The sequence below is a fragment of the Somniosus microcephalus genome, chromosome 12 (assembly GCF_052327205.1).
Source record: "Somniosus microcephalus isolate GS21.2 chromosome 12, FLI_Smic_1.0, whole genome shotgun sequence".
NCBI lineage: Eukaryota > Metazoa > Chordata > Chondrichthyes > Squaliformes > Somniosidae > Somniosus > Somniosus microcephalus.
In genome coordinates this window covers 45,916,435-45,935,821 of record NC_140998.1, presented here as the reverse complement: position 1 = coordinate 45,935,821, position 19,387 = coordinate 45,916,435, and the positions used below count along the sequence as shown (strand labels likewise).

General features: G+C 40.9%; 2 protein-coding genes across 6 annotated transcripts in view; one reads left to right on the top strand and one right to left on the bottom strand.

The window, feature by feature from the left end:
* Positions 1-1,751: 1,751 nt before the first annotated feature.
* LOC147109141 (ubiquitin thioesterase OTUB2-like) lies at positions 1,752-13,974 on the top strand. 2 transcript variants are annotated; one of them, XM_086002776.1, is made up of 6 exons: positions 1,752-1,903; positions 3,784-3,876; positions 7,937-8,055; positions 8,756-8,840; positions 9,258-9,452; positions 12,429-13,974. In XM_086002776.1, the coding sequence occupies exons 1-6, from the start codon at positions 1,820-1,822 to the stop codon at positions 12,636-12,638; spliced, it is 786 nt and encodes a 261-aa protein (XP_085858902.1). In that variant the 5' UTR covers positions 1,752-1,819; the 3' UTR covers positions 12,639-13,974. The 2 variants fall into 2 exon arrangements, with proteins under 2 accessions (XP_085858902.1, XP_085858901.1); XM_086002775.1 differs by having other exon boundaries at positions 1,766-1,908.
* The window catches only part of ddx24 (DEAD (Asp-Glu-Ala-Asp) box helicase 24), a 22,111-nt gene continuing 16,652 nt past the window's right edge, over positions 13,929-19,387 (bottom strand). For all 4 annotated transcript variants that reach the window (XM_086002774.1, XM_086002771.1, XM_086002773.1 and 1 more), the window contains 3 exons: positions 17,663-17,851; positions 15,637-15,766; positions 13,929-14,291 (listed from right to left, as the gene is read on the bottom strand). In XM_086002774.1, coding sequence (XP_085858900.1) covers positions 14,050-14,291; positions 15,637-15,766; positions 17,663-17,851 — 561 coding nt within the window. In that variant the 3' untranslated portion in view covers positions 13,929-14,049. The remainder of the gene's footprint in view (positions 14,292-15,636; positions 15,767-17,662; positions 17,852-19,387) is intronic.

The window sequence follows — 19,387 nt, the reverse complement described above, 5'->3', positions numbered from 1 at the left end:
TCCGGAGGTTCCTGAAGAATAATGGGGTGAAACATTACACATCTGCCCCATATCATCCAGCCACAAATGGATTGGCTGAGAGGTTTGTTCAGACCTTTAAAAAGGCCATAAAGGCAATGTATAATGACGACATACCACTGCAACACAAGGTGGATAACTTCCTGTTTGCTTACCGGAATGCGACACATGCAGTAACCAACCAAACTCTAGCCGTACTGTTTTTCAACCGGAGACTAAGATGTCGCTTGGATTTGCTCAAACCAAACATAAGACGAGATGTTGAGGATAAGCAGTTCCAGCACACAAATGAGAAGCCAACCAGGAGCTTCAAGATAGGGCAACCAGTCTTGGCCCACGACTACCGAACAGAAAAATGGCAGCCAGGCACAATATGCACACAGCAGGGACCACTAATGTACACAGTGGACGTTGGAGAGAGCATCGTGAGATGCCATGCTGACCAGATTCTAGAGTCCCAGGAACAAGCCAAACCTGTACCACAAGCATGTGCACCTGGTAATGAGCCCGAAGTACAGATTGCGTCTACCTCAGAAGCAGGGGTATTGGAAGCTGACAAACCAACCAATGACAATGAGCCAGAATTGACTCCACCGCCAGAACAGGATACTCGAGAAAGGCGCTATCCAGTCCGGATCAGGAAGCCTCCTCAAAGACTGAACTTATAAATGACTATTTCAGTTGATGTATATATTACTGAGAAAATTGTAATTGTAATTAGTTATTATTTAGTTGTTAAATGAATGTTATGTACTGTTTATCTAAAAGGGGAGGAATTGTTGTGTATGTACCTTTAAGGGAATAACTGGTCTTAGACTGCAGTACCGGCAGTGACCACCCCTGTATAAAAGGCCCTAGCAGGCTTCTGTAGTTTCAGTTTCAAGCTGCCCCTTGTTCAGTAAAGTACCTGTTAAACTGTTCTCCCGAAGTCCGTGTATCATTGAGGCGCGGACTTTACAGTAACCATTCTATGATTCTACTTCATGTAAACCTCTATTCCCTATGTCAATAATTTTTGCAGTGATTATGCATGGTGACATGGGTAGTAATAATGATTATTAAAAGTTTTAATAAAAACATTTTCAAATAAACAGCGTACACATTACATGAGTGCAGTTTACAAGAATACTTCCTTTAAAAAAATCTACTAATGACACAATGGGGGTTTCAACAGCTAGTAAAAACAAATGAAAGGCATATGTTTTCATATTTGTTACTCGCTGCAAACAAATCTATTTATAGTTAATGAAATTGCATTGTGCTGTAATGCTGTGAAACATAATAAACCGGTATAGGTGGGGTGTTTGGGATGAAAGCTGTCTTCCAAGTTTCGAAAATAAAAAGTGCCCAATGAAACAAATTTGAATTCATAGATCACTCGACATTTTCAAGACTCATTTATTAGGAGTGACATTCACTCAGTTAGTTGTCATTTAAAATTGTAACCTGATGCGCCCCACTCTTAAAAATAAAGGCAGTTCCACATGTTTAAGTGGATTCATGGTGCATCTCAGTCTTTTTCCCCCCAACTAAAGTAAGATTGCCTCTTAAGTTGATGCCTAGTGTGAGCTGCACCATGCCTAGTGTGAGCCGGGCAGCAGCAGCAACAGCGCGACCCGGACCTGTCAGCACGTGCTCGCGAGACAGCGCAGCCAAAGCCACGCCCCCCTCTCTCCCCCGCCGCTCTGATTGGTGGGAGCGTTAAACCAACCTGGCTCCTGAGTGTCAATGGTCCGGTACGTCACTTCCTGCAGGGGCGAGAGGGGCGCCGAAGATGTGCGTCTCGTGAGGCTTGCGGGCAATGTGTCAGTCTCGGGGCACGCACCGCATGTCACTGCAGAGCCCGAGCCGGCCGGCCGCTCCTCGAGAGGGGGCGCAATGGATGGTGCAGTAAGTCAAGAGTAGCAATATGAGAAGTAACAGCGGTGACATATTGTGGGGGGAAGGGAGTAGAGCAGCAAGATTGACGGGTTGTGGGTGCAAGATTGTAGCTGCCATCATTCACCAATGGATTTAGTAGGTTAATCATTGACGATGTGACACCAGTAATATGCAGAAGGCGTAACCAAGTCTATTCACAAAGTTAAAATGGACCTTGTATGTCTGCTGTAAGATGCATCTGTCTAAATAGGCTGTCTTTAAATTGTGTGTTGGAGTTCTGCAAAAGTTGCTGTGGTGTGAATTTAAGGAGGGATATTCTTTGCTGAGTCAGGGGAAAAAGTGTTGTCCCTGTGGGCAGGTAACATTCATTCATGCATTGCTTTGGTAGTCAAGATTAATGTTGCATTTTTTTTTGTTTCGGTATGATTGCATACTTTTTCTGTTCATCAAGTTCCATATGTTAATTTTGTGATATAGAACATTTCCTAATTTAAGGGATTCGGTGTCACTATCATTTCTTGAGTTAGATCACAGAATCACAGAAACCCGACAGTGCAGATAGAGGCCATTTCGGCCCATCGAGCCTGCACCGACACATATCCCACCCGATCCCTGTAACCCCTACACCAACACATATCCCACCCTATCCCCCTAACACTAAGGGTCAATTTATCATAGCCAATCAACCTAACCTGCACATCTTTGGACTGTGGGAGGAAACCGGAGCACCCGGAGGAAACCCACGCAAACACGGGGAGAATGTGCAAACTCCACACAGACAGTCACCTGAGGCCGGATTCGAACCCGGGTCCCTGGCGCTGTGAGGCAACAGTGCTAACCACTATGCCACCGTGCTGTGGATCAAAGCTCTTTCTCTGCTGTCCCAACAATGTCCCATAACTCCAATCACAGCAGATCACCACCTACTGCACCAATGTGAATTTTCCATTTTTCACACCAGGTATCCTTGCGGCCTCTCAGTGAGGTTGCCAATTAGGGTTGGATTTGAATCCAAGCTCCAGAAGTGAAAGGTCAGTGCTAACCTAGAGTGCCATCCCATCCTCCTGAAGTTGACTACTTCTAATCTCATATGTGCTATATGAGTCTACTATGTTCAAATGTGACCTTTGGGTGATGCTTGCACTAGTCAGTAAAGTAGCCTCTGATAATTTGCCTATCTGTGACCCAGCCACAAAATCCTTGAACTGAAGTTTTCCGAAGTGATAGCATATACGCACAACATACTGAATAGTTACACGGAAGGAAAAAAATTCTGATTTGTCACCATGATGTTTACATTGTTTTGGAATGCATAATTTTGTCATTGTGTGTGATGGTATGGAAATGATCATCAGTTCTCCATTGTTTCCTGACCACTTGTTCACAAAGATGGCCTTCCTTTTTATTCAGCTTACCCCCTTGTATTGTTAAAATGCAATGTCCTGTAAAGCCTTTAATATTTCTCTGAAATCCTGTCCTCTTGTCTGGTATCAGTTGCTGCCGCCTTTACATTTGCTGCAAGAGGAAAGGTGGAATCTACCACTTCCCATTTGTAAACTCAACTCTCCTACAATGTACGTTGTCAGAAACAGTGTCTCAGATTGGGTCCCAACTTGTTATGATTAAATTAGGGAATCTAAGCTTTGTGATTGTCTGCCATATATGCATGGAATACTAGGTAGGCATGACATTGTAACTTTCAAAAAACTGACATTGCAAGCAAGTAGAATATTAGTATAATAGCAAAATACTGTTGGCTTTTTGTTCAAATGTCAATGTATAGCTTTGCATTTGTGGGTTTGCATCTGTGGATGTTCTAAGTTTTTTTTTCTTTTTGAGCACTGATTGCTCTATTAAGTGTTCTTTTCCCTTTTTGTTAAATAGTTTGGATCTGTTTGTATAGTCTCTGATAAAAGTGAAATACTAGCACTTGGAGAAGAACATCCTGAAGATAGAATTTACCAACAAAAAGTACAGGTATGATATTGTTTAATTACAGCTTTGAGAAGGCTCCTAAAAGAAGCTTCTATTTCATAATCATAGAATAGTTACAGCACAGAAGGTCATTTGGCCCGTCGAGCCCGTGGCGGCTCTCTGCAAGAGCACTTCAGCTAGTCCCACTCCCCTGCCCTTTCTCAGTAGCCCTGCAAGTTTTTTTCCTTCAGGTACTTATCCAACTCCCTTTTGAAAGCCACGATTGAATCTGCCTCCACCACCCTTTCAGGCAGCACATTCCAGATCCTAACCACTCGCTGCATAAAAACGTCTTTCCTCGTGTCGCCTTGTGGTTCTTCTGCCAATCACCTTAAATCTGTGTCCTCTGGTTCTTGACCCTTCTGGCAATGGGAACAGTTTCTATCTACTCTGTCTAGACCCCTCATGATTTTGAACACCTCTATCAAATCTCTTCTCAGCCTTCTCTGCTCTAAGGAGAACAACCCCAGCTTCTCCAGTCTATCCACATAACTGAAGTCCCTCGTCCCCTGGAACAATTCTTGTAAATCTTCTCTGCACCCTCTCTATGGCCTTCACATCCTTCCTAAAGTGCGGTGCTCAGAATTGGACACACATCCTCCAGTTGAGACCGAACTGGTGTTTTATGAAGGTAGTTCATAATGTCTTTGCTTTTGTACTCTATGCCGCTATTTATGAAGCCCAGGATCCCATATGCTTTTTTAACCATTTTCTCAACCTGCCCTGCCACCTTCAATGATTTGTGCACATATACCCCAGTTCTGTGTTCATGCACTGCCTTTAGAATTGTACCCTTTAGTTTATATTGCCTCTCCTCGTTCTTCCTACCAAAATGTATCACTTCGTACTTTTCTGTATACAAACGAGAAGATGCCATCGAACAGCAGTTAGCTTTCTATAACAACAGAAAACGCTGGAAAAACTCAGCAGGCCAGGCAGCATCCATGGAGAGAGAAACAGAGTTAACGTTTCAGGTCGAAGAGCCTTCGTCAGAACCGCCGACGTGAAATGTTAACTCTGTTTCTCTCTCCACGGATGCTGCCTGGCCTGCTGAGTATTTCCAGCATTTTCTGTTGTTTCGGATTTCCAGCATCTGCAGTATTTTGCTATTGAGTTAGCTTTCTATGTTATCCTATGTTCCCAGAACAGTTTTATATGGCAGATTAAGGTGGAAAAGTCACTTAATGTATTTGCTAAACGTAAGGAACCTGGCATTCACTTGTACTTCAAGAATGAAATATCAGGCAGTCATTATAATGCGTGTCAGTAATATAGATGTAATGCAAACTGAGTTACGGAAGCTGCGTAACAATTGAAATTTTCTGTGAAATGCATACATCGGCGCTGTGTAAAACTACGACTTGAGTTCGATTTAGTATTTGCATACAGTACCTTTTTGGTGGTGGGTGGAATTAATGCTAATGCTGTCATTTTTGCAAAAATTAAACTTTTCAAGGTTACTTAAGTTTAGTGAATAAATCAAGTGACTTTTTTTTACATACGAATTAGGAGCAGGAGTAGGCCACTTGGCCCCTTGAGCCTGCTCCGCCATTCAATAAGATCATGGCTGATCTGATTACTCCACATTCCTGCCTACCCCTGATAACCTTTCACCCCCTTGCTTATCAAGAATCTATCTACCTTTGCCCTAAAAATATTCAAAGACTTTGCTTCCACCGCCCTCTGAGGAAGAGAGTTCCAAAGACCCACGACCCTCTGAGAAAACATTTCTCCTCATCTCTGTCTTAAATGGGTGACCCCTTATTTTTAAGCAGTGACCCCTAGTTCTAGATTCTCCCACATGAGGAAACATCCTCTCCCCATCCACCCTGTCACGACCCCTCAGGATCTTATATGTTTCAATCAAGTCACCTCTTACTCTTCTAAACTCGTGGATACAAGCCTAGCCTGTCCAACCTTTCCTCATAAGACAACCTGCCCATTCCAGGTACTAGTTTCCACCTTAATCTGCCCTATAAACTGTTATGGGAACATAGGATAACATAGAAAACTAACTGCTGTTCGATGGCACCATCTCGTTTCTACTGCAGTATACATGGGGTAGTGGTTGTTGTACACTTTAACCTCTTAAATTATTCATGTTTCTCAGTCTGTCCGGCTTGTCTAGACTTGCGCCTCTGCCAAGCTGGTAGGCAAGCAGCCTGGACCCCAAGCCTTTCTATTTGGCCAGTTGCTAGCAGATGTGGATTAGATGGTAGACATTTTTTCAATGATGCACCTAGCACTGCCCCAATCTACACACAATTTGCATTTAAAATGGACTTCTGACTTTATTGTTTTAACTACCCAACAACATGTATAGACTAACTCTATAATTTGACCTATATGCTCTTTGGGGCATTAAGACACCAATCAGGTAATGAAGTTGCTCATGAATGATCAGTTTAAGCCATTCATGAGATACAGATTGTGTCCCACAGGCTCATCATACATTCTTTATGATCAGACTGATTACTAAGAAGCTGGTTATACTGTACATACGATGGGTGCATAAATTTCTGTTTGTCAGTACTGTGGTGGACATTTTATTTTAAATAACTTATACCACTGGCTTGCTGGTTGATCTGGATACCCAGTCAAAAATATGCAATCTAGGCACTCTTGTTGGATTAATGTAAAAACCACATATGCTTCACGACATAATGTAGACAAACTTGCCTCTTTAACCATGTAGACATGTCTACAGTCATAGACTTGAGTGTCGCCTGTGCTCCTAATCATACCTACGTGCTTAACTGGCTCAATGTAAGAGAAAGTCGAGCAACAAGAGACCTTAATTCTAACAGCATGCAGCAGGTCAGGCAGCATCTATAAAGAAAGAAAAAATGTTAACCTTTCAGGTATAACCCTTGGTCAGAACTGGAACATATTACAGATAACCTTTTATAAGCTGCTCATCTGTAATATCTTACAGTTCTGGCTTATACCTGAAATATTATTTTCCCTTTCTTTACAGATACTGCCTGACCAGCTGAGTGTTGCCAACATTTTCTGTTTTTGCTTCAGCATCTGCAGTATTTTGTTTTATTTTTAGGTAAGGGCTGTTGCATTTTATGTTTTCTTAAACCATTTTGCCCTCCATTCTGGCTCTTGTATCTTAGATCACTCTTAGTGCAGTGTCTATCATTGCCTTAAGATTCAGTTAACCCTTTCGGTAATGTGCCTGGGTAAACAAAGAGCAAACCCTATTTAATAATTTACTTTTCCATAATATGCCACCTTGGGCTTCGAAAACAGTAGTGCATTAAATGAGACCTTGTTCAAAATAGGGAACAATTTTATTAAATAATCAAATAAATCTGATATAGTTAGATATTTACAGTAGACCATCGTTTAGTTAACTCGAGCAGAGAAAATGATCCAAGAACAAATCAAATGTTTGATAAGTGGCTCTTAAGTAGTTTTTCCTGGTCTTTCAGTTTTTTCCAAACATTCGTTTGGTTGCTTATGTGAGCTTTTTAGGTTGTCATCCAATTATCTTAACAGCCAACTGCTTTTTCTCTCATCTCCTCAGAGTTATTGGGACTTTACTTTAAAAACTTGCCACTCTAATTTAATAAAAGGAACTACAAACTGAACAAATTGTGAAATGTATGAATACATTTGAAAATTATGTATTAGACCAGCAAGATCACAACCAACAGTGTTGTATCAGGACAGGCCTAGTGCAAAACTCTGGCTCCAGCTGGTTGATAAATTCCCTAAGGGCAAAGACTTGAGTTTTAAGGAGCCAGCCATTAAATCAAAACTTCGACAAAATATATCATTTGTCACGCTCATATTTCAGCATTAAATCTCCAGTGTCTTTTTTTGGCTCAGTTATGAAATTTCCAAAAAAATCAGTTGCTCATATATCTAATTTACCTGCATGTGTCATATAATTCATAACCGGATACTGTACCTCCAGATTCCTAGAGCACTACTATTCACTATAATGCTGGTTTGAATGGGTATTTGTTTTCAGCAGACTTCAAGCATTTAAGTTGAAAATTACTTTTTTCATGTCGGTCTGTATGTGTAGCTCCATCTGTTTATTTTTAAGGATATCAGTAGGAAGTATGCCTTCTTCAGAAGAACACTTGGTGATGGGAACTGCTTTTATCGAGCATTGAGCTTTGCTTACTTGGAATCACTACTTGGAAGTAACAAGGGAATACAAAAGTAAGTTTGTTTTGAGGTTGCTGTTGCTTGTTATATTGCAGAATAATGGCTAAGTAGGATGGAGTTGCAAGGTAGCGATGCAAATGAATTCAGATTTGTGAACTTAAAGGTACAGTACATTAGTCATTGACTCTTACTACATGCGTGTTATTGTGCTGTTACAGTGGAGGAGGAAGTGGAAGAGGGATCAAATGCTCTCCTAGGAAGTGTTCCAAGACTATGGCTAGGGAATTTTATTCCCCTTCCTCCCCTCTGAAGAATCGACTATACAGCACAGAAGGAGGCCAATTCTACCCATTGTGCCTGTGCTGGCTCTCTGAAAGAGCTATCCAATTAGTCCCACTCCCCTGCTCTTTTCCCCAGAGCCCTGCAAATATTTCCTTTTTAAGTAGAGATTCAGTCCTGTTCCAGTCAGTCAAACCAACCAGATGGCTGGTATGAAATGAGTAACTCACTGTGTAGAATTGTAGTTAAGATTTAGATTTTGCTGAAATTCAGAGATTTCAACTGAATCTTGTTGAATTTTCTAGCTACTATATGGAGATTTCCACTGTACTTAGTTAACAGTAAACATGTATAAAAAGCAGTTATGATTTCTCCATGAATAGTCAACAGTGAAAATCTTCTCCACAGTGTTCATATAATTAACCTTAAAAGTTAATAACCATTTTTCTCCTATGATGAATTATTTTTATTTTAGACTTAGAAAGAATTTAATGCGGAGTAGAGATGAACTTTCTTCTGCTGGATTTGCCGAAAGTACATTTGAAAATTCTTTCACCACAGTAAGTATTTAATTAATGAAGAGCTAAGGAAAGTGACACATTTGAAGGTTTCATTACTAATGTCTTTTGACTCAACTGCTCAAAAATAATGATCAAGTCAAAATTTAGAAGGGATGCATTTGTCTCCAAATCCATAACTAGAATCTAATATACTGCACAGGATTGCAAGCCTTTCCTTCAGTACATAATAGCTAGCAATAATGGATCTCATTGGCTCACTAGTATTTAAAACAATGTGGATATTTTTTCCTTTGTTTTTGAGTGCATGGTCTTATTTTTATTCCAGGAACACTTGAATAATGATCAAAATGAGCCATCTCCGTTTTCTGTTCTAAATTTGCTAAAGAACTTCTGTAGTTTCCTTTTAAGAAAAATTTGCATTGATACAGATGTTACTGTTAGGTTCTCTGGTTCTAGTTTATGGATGTGATTGACCTGGTGGAAACGGATGGTTCGGTCTCAAAACTTCTTGCTGTTTTCAATGATCGTGCTGCTTCGGATCATTTAGTGCAATATCTTCGACTGCTAACATCCGCATACTTGCAGAAACGGTCGGAGTTCTTTGAGTTTTTCCTCGAGGGAGGTGTAAGTGTTAAAGACTTCTGCACTCAGGTCAGTTCCAGAATTGGTTATATTGATTGGTTTCATTCATTGAACATGGAGTTTCCTTTAAAACTTCAGGACAGAAACATGTTTTTTGGTAAATATTGATAAAGCAATATGACTAATTATGAACAGTATTGTAAGTAGAAAGCCTTGAACTCAATGTATGTTGACACACCAGTGTAGTACTGAGGAAGTGCTACAATGTCAGAGGTGCCATCCGTTGGATGAGATATTAGGCTGAGGTCTGGTGTACTTATTTAGTTGTTGCCTTCCTCATACATGGTTGGTACTTAATAGGTAAAATGATAGATCTAAAGTTGTCAATATGGCTTTCAAAGTGATGGATTGTGCTTGATATATCCTCAAAAGAAAATTATAGATTTAACTGAATTAATTGGCAATAGAACTGATTTAATATACCTAGACCTCAGAAAAGCTTTGATTAAAATACCACATAGGAAATTAAAAAAGACTGTGAAGTGGTTAACCGTTAAGTCAGGGATTCAAAAGGTAGTTAAGGAAGCAGCAGGCTCAGATGAAAAGTACTATTGCCTAGGACTTCAGCACATAATCAAGGCTGACACGTCTGCAGTACTGGAGGAGCGCTGCATTGTTTGAAGTCCCATCTTTCAGATGAGACGTCAAACACAGGCCCAGCTTGCCTGTTCAGATGGACATTAAAGATTATGACATTATTTGAAAAGGAGCAAGAATTCTGGTGCTTTGGCTAACCTTCCTCAACCAACACTCCCAAAGCCAGATTACATGGTTATTTATTTCATTTCCTGTTTGTGTGGTCTTGCTGTATGCAAATTGATTGCTGTTCTTGCCTACATAATAAGGGAGTCACTTCAAAAGTAATCCATTGGGTGCAATGTGCTTGGAGATGTCATGCAGATTTGATAAGGTACTACAAACATACAAGTTTGTTTTCTCTTTACATAGGAAGAAGTGATTATTGGGGTACCACAGGAATTGATTCTGGGGCTGCGATCAATCTATGGAAGAATTAACAGTAACAAAACTCCAAATCTGCCAATGATAGCAAATTGAGAGTCAGGAACAAGTAGACCAGTTGCAATGGTATCTAGACAGCTTGGGTGGGGATTAGGCTTATAAGTAAGATATTATTTAATGTAGTCATGAAGCTGGGGAATGGAAAACTGGCAGTATGAAAGGTAGAGTTTACAGGAAATTATAGGGAACTGTGTTTTTTGTAGGAACACACCCTTAAATGTACAGCAGTGGTGAAATAACTAAGATTTCAGGATGTATAAGCTTGTGGGATAGAACGCATGTTCCAGGAAATGATTAATTTGCACAAAGAACTGGTATCCTTTACCTTAGAATTGTATACAGTTTTGGGCACTGCAGTGCCAGGGGTTATGCTGTCCTTGGAACAAATGCAAAGAAGGCAAGAGTTGATAAATGGGATTGAGCACCTCTTATGGTGAAAGACTATTGGTGTCTTTTATACTGGACAAGTGTGCAGTGCAGAGAGGATCTTATTTAGGTATTTAAAATTTTTCAAAGATTAGACAAACTGAATCCCAGAATGATCACTTTTAACACCAGCTTAGTGATTTGGAATCAAACTTAGCAGAGAAAAGGTAAATGCAGTTAACTTAGAACTTCTTTACACAGTGGCCTACTCAGGGAGGCAGTGGAAAGGGGAGAATGTTTAAAATTTGAAAGTGATGGATTAACTTTTGATAAAGCTATTGAAGGGTATGGAGGTAAAGTGGGGGTAAGAAATCTGACCTTTAGGACTGACTTAATTGAGGGAGGTGGTTGTTTCCAGCTCTGTATAGTCCTACGTTCATAAGCAAATTGAAACGTATTGGCAGAGAGGACGGTGAGTTTCACATATGCCTAGTGATGTCAAGGATAACTCTGGTCTCCTGGAACTTGCTTAATTGCTTTAGGGAGTGGGGAGGATTTTCCCCAGAGTTGTTCTTGAAATTGGCCAGAAGTCTGTGTTTTTTGCCCAGGAGTTGCCATTTATGGTTCGAGAGGTTTGCGATGCACGAGTTGCACACTTTAATCAGTAGGATGGGCTTTATGTGCTTTTCTCATCATTCTTTCTGTATGTTTCGGTGCCTGTTAAAGATCCTTTAGCAATATTTGAATAGTGAGTTCGCCTGAAGCCAACAGTTCTTCCTTAAACACTTCCAAAGACAGATTAGCTTGTCATTCATTATTGTTTGAGAACTTGCTATATGCAACAATAACTATACTTGAGTAATTGATGTAAAATTCATTGGCTTGTTTGAGACAAAGGTGCTATATGCAAGAGCAAAATACTGCAGATGCTGGAAATCTGAAATAAAACCAGAAAATGCTGGAATTACTCGGGTCAGGCAGCATCTGTGGGGAGAAACCGAGTTAACGTTTCAGGTCATCTACCTGAAACGTTAACTCTGTTTCTCTCTCTCTCTCTCCAGAGGCTGCCTGACGTACTATATGCAAGTCTTTTTTTTATAAATTTATGTTCGGAGGGGACGATATTTCACTAAAACATGTTGGATACTCAACTCACATTTTATATAGTACATTTAGCATAGCAAAATGTTCCAATTGATTCATAATTTGGGGGAGGGGTCGTGAGGAATAACTGTTTTAGAAAGGCCTAGTACTGTTATATTTTCTTCCTCCTGACATTCTGCTCAGTACTAACTTCTAATCTAAATAATTGTTCTCTTCCCTCCCTGATGACTACTGGCTAATTTCCTTCCTAAGCAGAGATCCCAGTGTAAAAATGGTCATGCTGAGATTTCTGGCTCAAAATACTTATTCAGATGACACATCCTAATATGTCTCTGACCACAAAAAGGTGCACTAATGTTGGATGTTTGCTGATAAATGGGTATTGCTGGGTGTGTTTGAGATGAGGTAATTTATTGCTTCCTGAAGCCTTGTTTTAACAGAAGTCCTTTTATATACTGTACTTAAAAGTAATAATGCTAAGTTTCCCTCCCATAGGAAGTGGAACCAATGGCTGTGGAGAGTGATCACATTCATATCACTGCGCTGACCCAAGCACTGAGTATACCAATCCAAGTGGAATATATGGACAAAACGGATACTGAAGTTAATCATCACATCTTTCCTGAAGGATCAAAACCTTTGGTTTACCTACTTTACAAACCAGGCCATTATGACATACTTTACAAAGCAAACAAAACCAAATAGTCTTGAATCTGCCTTGCAAACAGTTTTAGTGTTTGGCCCAGCGGTGAGGGAGGGAGGGAGGTGTAGAGAAACTCTCGATAAATTTGAGCACAATCTTTAAACCATCTTTCTGCACAATCCAAAATGAATGTATATCCCCAAATGAAAATGGAGTGAATTTAGTATTGTTTGTGTGTGTGCGCGCCATTTTTGTAAAGCATGGTGGTTGTAACATACTGTGTACAAAGGTCTGTACCATTCAATGTAGCTTTTCAGCAAAGAATACATTTCTGTTTTAGCCTTGTATAATGCTTTTAAGTTTAGTTTAAAAAGCTATATTCCTTTAATCCAACTCTTCCCCCTGCCCCTTTTAAAAACTTCTTCTGGATGCCATCTGTTTTATTGCTTGCAGACCTATACCTAATCAGACTCCTCCCTCACACATCTAAACTTTTGCCTCCTTATAAATCCCAGCTGAGACTTGGATCTCCATTGATGGTCCAGAATATTAATGTTGCAGTTACTGCTACTTTCTGATTTATCATTACAAGTATATTCCGTAATGGCTTTATTGCAGGTACACCCAATGATGGCAGCCTCGTAGCTGTTCAAGTTGGATGATTCAGTACTTTATGCCGGACTCTGGCTCCTCCTGCTGGGGGATTTGCATAGCTAATCCAGCTTTTAAAACTCTCCCCGCCCTTCCCTCCAGTACATACTAGTTTAATTTGGATTTTGGTTTAAAAAGTAATTAAGTGTAATGTATCTAATTTGAGATGCAAATTAATTCCTTATGTAAGCATAAGATAATTCAAGTATCAAATGCTCAATAGGTAGGATTGTAGTGCATAATTAATTCATTGTATATATAACCTAAACACCTACCACAAGTATGTATTGTACCCTCCTCCCAGTCTTGCTTTAGAGGCCTATATTAATACTAAATGGTTACAGTATGACCAAATTCTCCCCAGATAGGCACTTTAAAAATTGAAGGCACAAGAAAAGTATCACGTAACATTTCAACTTGCTCCTGGATTTCAGTAAGTGTGTAGTGACCCAGATGATGGTATTTTCTGTAGGATGAAATGCTGCATCTTCTCATCGATTACTTGTTCCTATAGTAACACAGGCCAGTTGGCCTCAATTTTGTTTAGTAACCAAAATTCTTAGTTGTCTTGCACATCCTTGCTTAGCAGAACTTGCTCTTTATTTGAAATATTTTAGAAGAACAGTATCCTCTTATACTTTGAGGATATGATTGGTGTTTAGGTTGTTCTTTTAATCTTCATATTGAAGACAACAGTACTGTGCAAGTTCTGGATTTTTATTAAATGCAATAAATGGTATAACCACTGTACAAGCGTCACTGAATTATATACTGGTATTAGCTAGTTGCAGCAGTTACTTTTTAAACAAAACAGCGCTTCACTCAAGGTATTTGTTCATATAACTTACGCTTGCTTGTATTTTTTTGCTTTTTGACTGTGCTTAAAGCAGTTTCTTGGCTGGCCAATGGTAGGGCAGGCAATGTTAGCCTACCAAATTGTGTTGGGTACTTGGTCTTCAGGTAGTTCTTGAACACTGGTTGTGAAAGCAAATATTTCAGTTGTTTCTTCATTCCTTTCAACATAGTTTGTCTCTGCTTTTCATCACTGTCATTATACCCTCCACCTAAAAGCAAGTACATATTGTAGTTTTGTTAAACAAACATATTCATAGATCTTAGTATAGATTTCAGTTCAGTCTTCATTGTCGGAATAATTGGTAGACTTTTTAAATTAGGGAGACAAAATACTGAGTTTGTGGGGGGGCTGCAAAATGATTGGAACTGTTAGAATCAACATTTTTAGGCAATGTCATTGAATGTTAATCTAGTGATCTAGAAATCATGCTAAACTGCTGGTGGCAAGAGGATAATGCATCCCTAGCACTTATACCTGCAACTATATTTAGAGGATTAAACTTTTGCCAAATACAGGGGCCTGGATAGTGCGGTCAGCAGCGAAGGAACAGCGCTTGCTGTTCACCTCGTTGACAACTGCCCACAAAGATTTGACCGGCTTTAGAGCGGAGACTTCCAGTCATCAGGTGTCTGTTCCAGCACAGTGCCCTCTACAGGGGATCTGTGTTGTCTGGACAGGGAAAGAAACAGTGAGGCTCTTCAACCAATAGATTGAAGAATCCTCAGACACACAGAACCCAAACCAGGAAATATGAACTTGATTTAAATCAGGTAGATTTTTTTTTAATTCCTTCCTGGAATGTGGGTGCCACTGGCAAGAATTTATTGGCCATCCCCAATTGCCCATGAAGGTGGTGGTGGGCCACCTTCTTGAACCGCTGCAGTCCATTGGGTGAAGGTACTCCCACAGTGCTGTTAGGGAAGGTGTTCTAGGATTTTGACTTGGCAACGATAAAGGAATAGCGATATATTTCCAAGTCAGGATGGCGTGAGTCAGAGGGGAACTTGGAGGTGATGGTATTCCCTTGTGCCTGCTGCCCTTGTCCTTCCATCACACTCCTGACTTGTGCCTTGTAAATGGTGAAATACAGATGGGATTAAGGGAGAGGCAAGAGACAGAAAAAGTAAAAATGTAATTAAAAAAATCTGTAACATTAATTTTCTTAGGGAATGAGACTTCACACTTGTAAAATTAATTTTTCAGGGCTAGAGCAGTTGATTAGTTGTAATTATCACTTATTCTGTTAAAAACTCTTACTCCTGAATGCACTAGCCCTAACTTTTCAGCTGTCTAGTGTGGAACTAGTGGGTAAGTATAGCAAGTTCACATCATTAGTGATTTCAATGCGGAGTCGATTGGCAAGGATTGCAACAGCGCATCCTGTGGAGGGGAGGGGCATCTGACAGCAACTTCTGGATTTCCATGGTTAACTGTACATATGTGGATACCAGAAGTTGCTGTCAGATTTACCCTCAACGCCGAGCACAGATAGCCTCGCCGTTATTATTACAGCAGATCGGAGCCAATATATTAAATTGGTTACACATACTTACCCATTAGAACACCATCCTCCAAATCCACCTCAAGAGCTTCAGCAGCTTGCTGAAACCAGCTGTTGTGCTGCTGTGCTTTATTGTGCTGGTATTCCATCTTTTCTATGCTCCTAGCTACGTTAACACGGGTCTGTGAATTGTAAAGCAGAGGTTTTAATTCTGTGTCTTGTTTTCACAATTGTTCACTAAATTAATGCTGATTTTTAATGAAAGTGTATAGTAAGTATTAGGTAAAGAAGTGTGAATATTAAAAACATTTTAAAATGGCAGCCTCTAGTAATTGTGATTTTAGTTTTGTAAGCAGGATTAAATGCCTTAGAGCGGTTAAATCATTTGTAAAGCTTTTCAAATCTCGCATCCCACAGCTTAAACTGATTTTCACCAAATAACATTGTTATTTATTTTGTATTTATATTGTAAGATTCCAAAAATCGCAAGACCAGTTGCTTCCTTAACTTCTGAAAAGCTATTTTATTTCATTATAACTCATGTGGCTCGGTGTCAAATTTTGTTTGACATTCCTGTGAAGCACCTTGGAATGTTTTACAATGTTAAAGGTGCTATGCAAATTGGTTACATTTTAATCTATAAACTTCACTCTACACTAGTTGTGTTGAAGCAGTACATGGTCTGGCATTGCTTACAAAATGCACTGGGTAATAGTTACAGTATGCAGTATATCAGTGCAAAGCAATTAGAGCTGCAGATTCATCGTTATGGTAGAGAATCTTTGCAATACTGTACTATGGATAAAACGGATTAGAGTAGGAATCATCATACTGCACCACTGCCTTGGATACCGTGGAGAATATTTAACAAGCGTAAAGAATAAACCAGCTACTTTGAAACAAAACTACAGTTGGATTATTAATTCGATAGAATTAACTTTACAATATTTATCCCAAAGTTACAGGGACCTTTTTTAAAAATTGGAATTACCATTTTTTGATTTTTGCATTTGGTTGAAGAGAGAGTGCTATTTGAGGACTTGGGTAGGAGTTGCTGAGCTAGTCAACATCAGGGGGCTGAAGCACTACAGCTGCTGTGGTTACTTCAGCCCCCGCAGTAGCTGACTCAATTCTTTTACAGTAGCCACCCCCAAAATTACAACTCTTCACTTTGTCTCAGAAATTATAGGGTAGTGTTTGTGCTATTTGATGTTTTGTACATTAACTCTTCATAGTAGAGGTTCAATCTGTTATAACCCTGAAAAAGGGGCATGCATGACATTAAGCGGCTGCAGCGGTTCAAGAAGGTGGCTCACCACGAGCTTAAAGGGCAATTAGGGATGGGCAATAAATGCTGGCCTTGCCAGCGACGCCCACATCCCATAAAACAAAAGTCTGATGCAGCTGGACACGATTTTATTTTAAAACATTTTTGGTAATTAATCAAATTGGTGGGAAGCTGGTCAGTGCGGGGCCAGAATATCAAGGCACGATTCCACCCGTTTAACATGTGTTTTCCTCTCCATTCCTTCCTCTTCTGAAAGCTTTGCTTCATTGCTGAAATATTATTCTGTGAGCCTTGATGGCAACTACCATCTGGTTCACTAATGTCCTTCAGGAATGGAAATCTGCCATCCTTACCCGGTCTGGCCTATATGCGACTCCAGACCCACAGCAATGTGGTTGGCTCTGAAATGGCCTAGTCACTCAATTGTACCAAACCGCTACAAAGAACAGCGGTTCAAGGTGGCGGCTCACCACCACCTTCGAGGGCAATTAGGAATGGGCAATAAATGCTGGCCTTGCTGGCGACGAAAAAATAACAAAAGGGCTGATTATCACTCAAGCCACTTTGGCACATCTATTTGCCAGCTCATTCCTCTTTCCCCATACCCCCTTAAAAGAAATATTAAAGGGCAGTACACTTATTTTGGACATTTACTTCATTACTTAAAAAAAGTAATGCTCAGCCCGCTCTTCTTTCCAACACCATGGTTAATTTTTTATGTACAGTACTGACTTATGGGTGCAAACCTGATAATGGGAAACTGAAAAAGATTGTGATTTCTGACATTTACCTTTATTACAGACATACATTTTGCTTGCACTGGAAACAGAGGAACATTTTCATCTTTGCCTAATGCTTTGCAGATCTTCTTAAAGTGAATCATGTCGTCTGGCCCAACTAACATCAACGTGAGACCTGCCTTTGTGGCTCGAGCTGTTCTGCCACTCCGGTGGACATAGATCTCAGTGGTGCGGGGAACCTGTACGAAAATCCATATTAATGTTAAATTATAAAAGTGATTTTGGATTAGAATCACAAGTCTGTTCCCTGATGTACCGAGGTGTTGTGGTACTTGTGTTCTACATTTTTATCCCTTGATGTTTTAACAGTAAATATGTCCATCAATGTAGCCCCAAAACAGCGGCGGCAACAGAAGCAATGCCGCAGGAAAATTAACGCTGGAGCACTCAGACCCCGCTAAGAAAGCCCTATTCAGCCTGCGCCTCACAAACAACCCGATGACGCCCAGTGATGTAGAGACAGAGTGCCCACAGCGTCTGGTCTGCACTCAAGGCCTCCATAATCAGCACCTGTGAAGAGACACTCGACCAGGAAACACAAAGACTGGTTCGACGAGAATGACCAGGAGATCCAAGAGCGAATAAGCCGCAAGCGCAAGGCATTCCTGATCTGGAAACAGCAACAGAACGAGAGAGCAAGAAAGCAGCTCTACAGAAGCCTGAAGAGGTCCAACAAAAAACTCGCGACCTAAAGAACAGATGGTGGGTGGAGAAAGCGCAGGAGATCCAGCAGCTAGCCGACAACCACAACCGTGCGTGGATTCTTTAGCGCAGTCAAGACCATCTACGGCCCAAGCACCCAAGGCCCTTCCCCACTGCGGGCCAAGAACAGAGAGGTATTCATCGCCTGCTGGAAGGAGCACTTCGAAGATCTGTCTTCAACACAAGTGTCCTCAACTCCATCCCACAGCATGCTACCCGCCACCATCTCAGCACAACCCCAGCCCGGCATGAAGTTGAAAAGGCCATCTGACAACTGAAGAACAAGGCCTCAGGAGCAGATGGAATCCCCGCCGAGGCACAAAAGCATAGTGGAGAAGCACTACTGGCGCGAATTCATGAACTCATTTCTCTTATCTGGAAGGAGACGAGCATGCCAGGGGATCTCTGACGCCGTAATTGTGACCATCTTCAAGAAAGGTGACAAGTCCGATTGCGGTAATTAGAGGAGTTTCCCTGCTATCTGCCACAGGGAAAGTCATCAAAAGAATCCTCCTCAATCACCTTCTCCCAGTGGCCGAAGAGCTCCTCCCAGAGTCGCAATGCGGATTCCGTCCACTAAGGGGCACAATGGACATGATCTTCATCGCACGCCAATTACAAGAGAAATGCAGGGAACAGCACCAACCGCTGTACATGGCCGCCTTTGATCTCACAAAGGCCTTCGACACAGTCAACCGTGAGAGATTATGGAGTGTCCTCCTCAAATTCGGCTGCCCTCAAAAGTTTGTCACTATCCTCCGCCTGCTTCACTACGACATGCAAGCCGTGATCCTGATCAATGGTTCCACCACAGACCCAATTCACGTACGAACCGGGGTCAAGCAAGGCTGTCATCGCACCAGCGCTCTTCTCGATCTTCCTTGCTGCAATGCTCCATCTCACCCTCAGTAAGCTCCCCACTGGAGTGGAACTAATTTACAGAACAAACGGGAAACTGTTCAACCTCCGTTGCCTCCAGTCCAGATCCAAGGTCGTCCCATCCTGTCATCGAA